The 8429-nt window shown below is 33.8% G+C and overlaps 2 protein-coding genes across 6 annotated transcripts; both read left to right on the plus strand.

The window, feature by feature from the left end:
- Positions 1-737: 737 nt before the first annotated feature.
- LOC131665593 (venom serine protease-like) lies at positions 738-2778 on the plus strand. 2 transcript variants are annotated; one of them, XM_058937594.1, is made up of 4 exons: positions 738-874; positions 930-1249; positions 1310-1579; positions 1643-2778. In XM_058937594.1, the coding sequence occupies exons 1-4, from the start codon at positions 826-828 to the stop codon at positions 1814-1816; spliced, it is 813 nt and encodes a 270-aa protein (XP_058793577.1). In that variant the 5' UTR covers positions 738-825; the 3' UTR covers positions 1817-2778. The 2 variants fall into 2 exon arrangements, with proteins under 2 accessions (XP_058793577.1, XP_058793578.1); XM_058937595.1 differs by having other exon boundaries at positions 1310-1574; positions 1643-1783.
- A 137-nt stretch (positions 2779-2915) lies between these two features.
- Positions 2916-4070, plus strand: LOC131665594 (venom serine protease-like). Of its 4 annotated transcripts, none has more exons than XM_058937597.1 (4): positions 2916-3048; positions 3103-3422; positions 3483-3749; positions 3818-4070. In XM_058937597.1, the coding sequence occupies exons 1-4, from the start codon at positions 3000-3002 to the stop codon at positions 3914-3916; spliced, it is 735 nt and encodes a 244-aa protein (XP_058793580.1). In that variant the 5' UTR covers positions 2916-2999; the 3' UTR covers positions 3917-4070. The 4 variants fall into 4 exon arrangements, with proteins under 4 accessions (XP_058793580.1, XP_058793582.1, XP_058793581.1 ...); XM_058937599.1 differs by having other exon boundaries at positions 2918-3048; positions 3808-4070; XM_058937598.1 differs by having other exon boundaries at positions 2919-3048; positions 3483-3755; positions 3808-4070.
- The last annotated feature ends 4359 nt before the right edge of the window (positions 4071-8429 follow it).

The following is an 8429-nucleotide window of genomic DNA, read 5'->3' on the forward strand; positions in this document are numbered from 1 at the left end:
TTCTGAATTTAAAAAATTGATCAGATGCAACAGTTATGTTGTCAACGTTAAGTACTGCGCAAAGGTTGACGTCATTGAATAGTAATAAAATAAAACGCGATGGCGAGTAATTGCTAATCGTTGTACCGGAGTTTATAAACATTTCAGATTCGCGGAGATTGCAGCAATAATTAAAACTACCGAAGTTTAACAAAAAACTCGTGTTTGCGTGGTATCTACAATCCGAAAATTCTTAAAAGAAACAGAAAACCTCAGATAAAATTGTATTCGATTGTGAATGCATCGACGATTGGTAGATAGATAAAGGATGTGATAAAAGACATTGGGGCAGGTGTTTCCATTTTTCCGCCCATTCAACTAAACACGCTCCTACTTCGGCAGCCTCTCAAAAAGATATTGATTTCGACATAATAAGATTAACTTTAGGATGGTCTCAAAAATAAGTTCATCCTAGCCATTTCATTAAGGATGCTACAAGCAATATTACTTTGATGGCAATGAAAATCAATTAAAGCACTGATTATGATTTTTGAATTGTACAAAAAACAGCATGGAGCATGTGATTTCTTTCTCCACTCGATATGGATGTAGTCTTCCGAAATGATTACCGATAATGCCAAGTCGTGATATTCAGATTGAACAACGAGCTACGGAACGTGACACAACCATAAAACGACGGTGCACATTTAAGTTCCGCTCGTGCGTGTAACTCACGACTACCGTTAAAGATGCCATGACTTAGTTGCTACGTTTTCTTCTCCAATGATATTTTAAAAATTGGATCCAAGAGTTTCACCATCGCTTGAGGTCTCTTCTTGTATAACGATGAGAAATTTCGTCTATTATTTTGTGCAAATTGCGGGATTATCACTTCGTAAGTTGAAACCGAAAATAAATACCAATTGAATGTTTGTTATAAATTTAAACAGATTTTAGCATTGCCGAGCCAATAAGAGGTGATAACGTGTTTGCGGTAAAAGAAGGTGAATTTCCATTTGTCGTGGCGCTCATCACGAAAACTAACTGCGACATTATTTGCACCGGTGTACTCATCTCGGAAAGGCACGTTTTGACAGCTGCTCACTGTTTCGAAGAATTTCAACCAAACGACACGCAGGTTGTTTTGGGCTCCGTCGACCTAACAATTGGTACGAGGTACAATGTGAGTAAATGGATAACTTACGCTGAATGGCTCAATATGACAGGAATTGTTAATGTACCCCGGGAAATGGACGTTGCGATTGTGAAGGTAAACCGAGAATGATACAAGTCATGTTAGGCTGAACAATCGAGTAATACGTGTTTTAAGCTGTTAGAGGATGTGGACAATAACGTGGCACCAGCTAAGTTGTCGAAGAAAACACGCTCTACATTATATCAACGAAACGTTACGGTGTTAGGATGGGGTCAGACAAGTTTGGACTCCACAGAAAAACCAAGATATTTGAAAAAGGCGCGTGTTACAGTACTGAAGAAGGAACAGTGCGAACACCTTGTACTCAACCTGACAAATGAACAGATTTTTGTGGACAAGACCATCTTCTGTACCAAAACTGAACCATTTGCTGTGATGAGTTGCGTGAGTCAGGAATAATACAATGAACATTTCTTTTAAAAGCTAAATATTTGTGTATAAAACTAGGGTGACAGTGGAGGTCCAATCGTCAGTGAAAAGGGGTCAGTCGTCGGGATAAATGTAGGCATTTGCCCAGAACAAAGCCTAATGAGTCAGCATCAGATAAATCTCGTTATGAATGTTCACGAGATCGTGGTCGCCTCCATGACATTCATAAAGGATATATTGAGGAACTTCTGATAATCATCGTATCGACGAGCAAGGATCGCTTTTGCGAATCATTAGTCAATATTATGGAGTTTTCGATTATTGTCATTCGTCTTTATTCATCCATGCCATGTGAACACATACTGTCACTTGGCTTTCTTTTCAGTTATCCTTGTGAAATGATGTCTATATATTTCTAGTTATGACTATTGAATACCTTTACAAATGCCCTTAATTGGATTACTATGCATCTTTCGTACCAGATGTATGTATCTCATTTCCAAGAGGATTTATAGACAAATATCGATTTATGAAATTCATTTTCACGTGATAACACTTAAGCATCCAGCCCTGGTCAATTTAATTGCAATAGTAACTCATTTACAATGAATGAAAAAATTTAATAAAACGTATAACTTGGTAGGCGTGGGCTGTACGAAAACAAAAAATAATGTATTGTATGAAGCGTAAGAGTATAATATTGTTGTGGATCGCTCCAGTATGCAATACTTGTTTATGAATTAATAAAATAAAGTAAGAAAAAATAATCATTCGGTTATAGAGAAAAATAAGTTTTCCAATTAACGTATGCATTTATCATACCTACAGAAAGTTTTAAGTTACATTTTTATTCAAAATTGTTTTCAGTTCTTTCATGACTAATTCCAAAAAATAAATGAAACAAAAACAACGTAAAATATATATCGTCCTACAGTACCATGTAGTACTTAACACAAATTGTGCGAGTTACCAATCACAAGTCCGAATCGTTTTAATATTGGGTGTGTATTCACTTCTCAGGTAAATTAAGACTAGCTAAGAATCTCACAAGAAGGATGTTGCATGAAATGATGAAGTAGGACGTTGAGGGCAATGAAAAATCACTCGATGAAAATGTAATACATACAATCATTCTGATTTCATAAATGTATAATAAATACGGATTCATCTAAACGATAAAGATCTACAGTACTATTACGTTGTCTGTCGAAACGATGCTGACAATACCAAGTCGTGATTTCCAGTTTGAACAACGAGCTACGTATCGTGACACAACGATAAAACGACGGTGCACATTTAAGTTCCACTCGTGCGAGTAACTCACGACTACCGTAAAAAATGCCATGACTCAGAAGTTACGTTTTTTCTCAAATAACTATTTTAATAATTGGATCCAAGAGTTTCACCATCGCTTGAGGTCTCTTCTTGTATAACGATGAGAAATTTCGTCTATTATTTTGTGCAAATTGCGGGATTATCACTTCGTAAGTTGAAACCGAAAATAAATACCAACTAAATTTTATTATAAATTGAAACAGATTTCAGCATTGCCGAGCCAATAAGAGGTGAAAACGTGGTTGCGGTAGAAGAAGGTGAATTTCCATTTGTCGTGGCGCTCATCACGAATACTAACTGCGACATTATTTGCACCGGCGTACTCATCTCGGAAAGGCACGTTTTGACAGCTGCTCACTGTTTCGAAGAATTGCAACCAAACAACACGCAGGTTGTTTTGGGCTCCGTCGACCTAACAATTGGTACGAGGTACAACGTGGGTAAGTGGATAACTTACGATGAATGGGCAGAAATTGAAGGAGTTCCTCAAAGTTATGACTCAACCGACATAGCCATTATCAAGGTAATTCGAGAATGACGTGTTTCACTTTCGGCTGAACAATTGTTCAAAATTTGCTTGCAGCTCTGCGAGAATGTCGACAACAAGGTAGCAAAACCAGCTGAGTTGTCGGAAAAAACTCGCTCCGAAATATGTCTTCAAAACGTAACGGTGTTAGGATGGGGCCAGACGAATCCCGACTCGAATGACCGTCCAAGATATTTGCAAAAGGCAAGTCTTACGGTACTGACTAGTGAAAGATGCGAACAGATAGTATCCGGCCTAATGAATGAAACTATTACTCTGGATGACAGCCTCTTCTGTACCAAACATGAACCATCCTCCAAGCTGGTTTGTGTGAGTCAGAAACAATACAATAAACCGTTCGTTCAAAAAATAATATTCGTAGATATTTCTAGGGTGACAGTGGCTGCCCGATTCTTACTGAGAAGCGGAAAGTCGTAGGCATACACATAGGCATATGTCCGAAAAAAAGTATTTGCTTCCGCATCAGATGAATGATGTCGTCAACACTTACGCATTGGTAGTATACTTCAAGGCATTCATAAAGAAGGTGTTGGAGACATTTTGAATATAAATTACCAAGAGGCCTAGTTGCGACGGAATTCGCGGAACAACAAATATATTTCATTGAATGCAATAAAAACTTGAGCCAATAATTAATATGATTCCTCTTTATTTACCATGCCATCACTTCCCTTTCTTCTTATGCCAATTCTCTTTATGAATGCACATGCATATCTAAATATGATCGTAATAAATATAATGAATACCTTTAATTTAATTGCCTTTAATTGCATTACTGTGCGTGTTTTGTATCAGATATATGTATCGCTTCCTCAATAGAATTATTTATTTAAAGATACTACTAATCTCTAGCGTGCTCATCTTTTTCATCTGTTTTACGCATCCATTTTAATGCACGAATATAGATTTAAACTTTTTTTTTGGTGAAACTGAAAATTCGAAAATTTAATATGCATTGAATATTTCCTTAATTTAATGATACAGCCAACGAAGTTATTTATTGTTCAATAAATGTGGAGTTACGTTGATACTCGTGATTAAAAAGTAATATCAATGAAGCTTTAAGTCGCTATTATACAATTTTCTGTGTTGAAAACTCATCAACAGTGTAAAAAACGGCTGAACAACTGATAAAACGTAATATAAATTCTAAAAATATTATAGTTTTCTATAATCATATTACTCACGAAGTAAATATTATATACTTTAGTGGATATACTTTACGGTAGCGATTGCAATACGTGCATTTTCAAATATTTTTCTCATATTTTATGTAACAGAATAATGCCAAAATCATTGTACTATATTTTGTCATGCTAAATTATCGATTCGTATTATTATTGCTTATTCTTAATTGAAGAATTATTTGAATTCGAGGCATCAGACGGTTTTTATTGTAAGCTTAGTATATACGATTAAATTCATTAAATCATATTAAATTCATACCAGCTATACCGATACACTTTTCGAACGTTCAATTATCTGCGAAAATCTGCAGTTACATATTGTTATCACGTGAGGAAAAATAATCATTCGGTGATAGAGAAAAATAATTTTTCCAATTTACGTATGCATTTATCATACCTACAGAACATTTTTATGTTACATTTTTATTCAAAATTGTTTTCAGTTCTTTCATGACTAATTCCAGAATATAAATGAAACAAAAACAAGGTAAAATATATATCGACCTATAGTACCATGTAGTACTTGACACAAATTGTGAGAGTTACAAATCACAAGTCCGAATCGTTTTAATATTTGGTGTGTTCACTTCTCAGGTAAATTAAGACTATCTAAGAATCTCACAAGAAGGATGTTGCAAGAAATGATAACGTATGACATTAAGGGTAATGAAAAATCACTCGATGAAAATGTAATACAATGATTCTGATTTCATAAATGTATAATAAATATGGATTTATCTAAACGATATAGATCTACAGTACTATTACGTTGTCTTTCGAAACCATTGCTGACAATACCAAGTCGTGATTTCCAGTTTGAACAACGAGCTACGTATCGTGACACAGCGATAGAACGACGGTGCACATTTAAGTTCCACTTTTTATATTTTATAAAATATAAAATTTTATATCTTATATTTTATATTTTATAATATTTTATACAATATTAAATTATTGTAATATTCCCGATTCTCACTGAAAAGGGGAAAGTCGTGGGCGTTAACACTGGCATATGTCCGAATTACTTCGCATTGCATTCACGGCAGATAAACAGAGTCGTAAACCTTCACGCGAGCGTACACTACTACAAAAAATTCATAAAGGATGTATTGAACGGTTTTTGAAAATCTCGCAAATAAAATAGAGACTAAACTAAACTAGCGATAACTTTAATTCCTATTTATTTATCCATGTTGTTTGTGCACACTATCATTACTCTGCTTTTTTCTAAGTGCTGTTTGTACATATATTCGCTTATTTATTGTCATCACTATTGAATACCTTTACAAATATCTTTGCTTGTATTACGATACAACTTTTGAAACTTGGCAGTTCTCAAATGAAATCAGGGCAACAGTGCAGAAATAAGGTGCATCCAGTACAGAATCATGTCAAACTTCATGCGAACGTGCGGTAGTAAAATTCATTTATATAGAAGATTTACTGAAGATCGACTAAACTTCTATTGTCGCACATGTACAAGCACGATATGTAAAAAATGTTTAAAATATGTTTCTTGTAGCTAACTTATTGAGGATGTCACAAGAAATTATTACGTTGATGGAAAATGTACAAAGAACAACACGAAGCATGCAATTCCTTCGTTTTCACTTAATTCACCGATGCGATATGAACGTACAATAACTATTACGTGGCCTTTTAAAATGATTATTGACAATTTCAAATCGTGATTTTCAGCTTGAACAACGAGCTACATATCGTGGCACAACGATAAAACGACGGTGCACATTGAAGTTCCACTCGTGCGTATAACTCACGACTATTGATAAAGATGCCACAACTCAGAAGTTACGTGTTTTTCTCCAATGACTATTTTAATAATTGAAATCAAGAGTTTAAAAATCGCTTTAGGTCTCGTCTTGTACAACAATGAGAAATCTCGTCTATTATTGTGTGCAAATTGCGGGATTATCTCTTCGTAAATTGAAACCGAAAATAAATACCAACTAAATTTTATTATAAATTGAAACAGATTTCAGCATTGCTGAGCCAATAAGAGGTGAAAACGTGGTTGCGGTAGAAGAAGGTGAATTTCCATTTGTTGTTGCGCTTATCACGAAAACTGACTGCGACATTTTTTGCACTGGTGTACTCATCTTGGAAAGGCACGTTTTGACAGCTGCTCACTGTTTCGAAGAATTGCAATCAAACGACACGCAGGTTGTTTTGGGCTCCGTAGGCGTAACGTAGGCCGATGTCCGCAACAAAACTTCTTGCTTCCGTATCAATTTAATCGTGTCGTCAACGTTCACGTAAACTTGTACTCATTCAGGACATTCATAAAGAATGTATTGTCGAATTTTTGAAAATGAATAATTGAACTGACGAGCTGCGATCGTCTTCGTAAAATTATAAATAAAATTTTGCAAATGCATTAACAACTTTAACTGGCAATTATTTTAATTACTTTTTATTTAACTATGTCGTATGTATATACACAGTTCCATTATTCCGCTTTCTTCTCAGTTCTCTTTGTGAATATACGTATATATTTATGGTTGTGATTATTGAATATATTTACAAATACCTTTTTTATTACTATGAGAGTTTTGTACCAGATGTATTTATCACTTCTTCGAAAGGATTTACAGACAATGTCGATGTATAAAATTCATTTGCACGTATACCAGATAATACACACCATGAACATACCTTGGTTAATTGAATCATGATAGTAACTCATTTACAATCAATGAAAAAATTTATAAAATGCAAAAATAAATTGATACGGGTTGCAGGTTTACACGCTTAACAATATCCTCATTGAGGCATGCAATTATTGTTGTTCTTTCTGTTGTAATTATCAGCGTTTACAAGAGGCAGAGAAACGCGAAAAAGAAGTACACAAAGTATATAAAAAACGGTAATTGTTTTTATGTGAGAACTGACGATGGCTGTATATTTGGAAGTTTTAGGTAACAGTAACTGATGTACTTTAAAAATTAACACTCCCTATATGTTACTCTAACAATATTATTCATCTTATTCATAAGATATATTCCATTTTATTTAAAAAGAGAAAAATTGAGCTCACACACTCCACGTATCACTGAGTCTTTATAGTTGAGATTATTGGTAGATAGGTTATAAACGAATGAAAATAACCAGTATACAGCACGAAAACAACAAAAAACAAGTATTTTGCCAATCATAAGCTCGTATATTGTTAAGGATCATTTTATTATATAATACTCAATCACTACACAACAAAATAAAGTAAGGGAGAAAAATCATTTAGTCATAAAGAAAAATAATTTTTCCACACAAACACTCGGATCTATCTACTTTTTAGTTTCATTTTCGTTAAAATTATTTTTAGTTTTTTTTAACGAATTAATAAAAGAAACAAATGCAACGTAAAATATAAATTGCACTATAGTATCATATCGTACTTAAGATAAATCATAAAAGTCATAAATAACATATCTATAAAGAGTTTAAATCGATTTTTTTTTTCGTTTCACGTACATTTAAAAAAAATCACAAAGTTGCTCTTAATTGTACGTTAAATTTACGTAGTTGGCACAATTTTTTTTAATCATATCTTGTGAGGACATGTCCATTAATATAATACATAATAGTATTCGACTTCATTTTAATTATAGCGATATCATTCAACCGGCACGACTTTCATCACTCCGAGGTTTCATTCCGAGACAACAGGTCGATGAAATAAATAGTAATTGTAATGCAAATAATAATTATAATAATAACATTCGTTTGAGATGCACATAATAAAGATCTAATAATAATACAATTAGTTATCTTTGTTACT

The sequence above is a fragment of the Phymastichus coffea genome, unplaced genomic scaffold (assembly GCF_024137745.1).
Source record: "Phymastichus coffea isolate CEN01 unplaced genomic scaffold, Cenicafe_Pcof_1.1 PCOF00053, whole genome shotgun sequence".
NCBI lineage: Eukaryota > Metazoa > Arthropoda > Insecta > Hymenoptera > Eulophidae > Phymastichus > Phymastichus coffea.

Excerpts from the sequence above, each read along its gene's own strand:
- LOC131665593 (XM_058937594.1), top strand. The coding sequence starts at position 826 with ATGAGAAATTTCGTCTATTATTTTGTGCAAATTGCGGGATTATCACTT. Across the intron at positions 875-929 it reads AATTGCGGGATTATCACTTC|ATTTTAGCATTGCCGAGCCA; the intron begins GTAAGTTGAAAC and ends AAATTTAAACAG. Across the intron at positions 1,250-1,309 it reads TGGACGTTGCGATTGTGAAG|CTGTTAGAGGATGTGGACAA; the intron begins GTAAACCGAGAA and ends ACGTGTTTTAAG.
- LOC131665594 (XM_058937596.1), top strand. The coding sequence starts at position 3,000 with ATGAGAAATTTCGTCTATTATTTTGTGCAAATTGCGGGATTATCACTT. Across the intron at positions 3,423-3,482 it reads CCGACATAGCCATTATCAAG|CTCTGCGAGAATGTCGACAA; the intron begins GTAATTCGAGAA and ends ATTTGCTTGCAG. Across the intron at positions 3,756-3,817 it reads CATCCTCCAAGCTGGTTTGT|GGTGACAGTGGCTGCCCGAT; the intron begins GTGAGTCAGAAA and ends AGATATTTCTAG.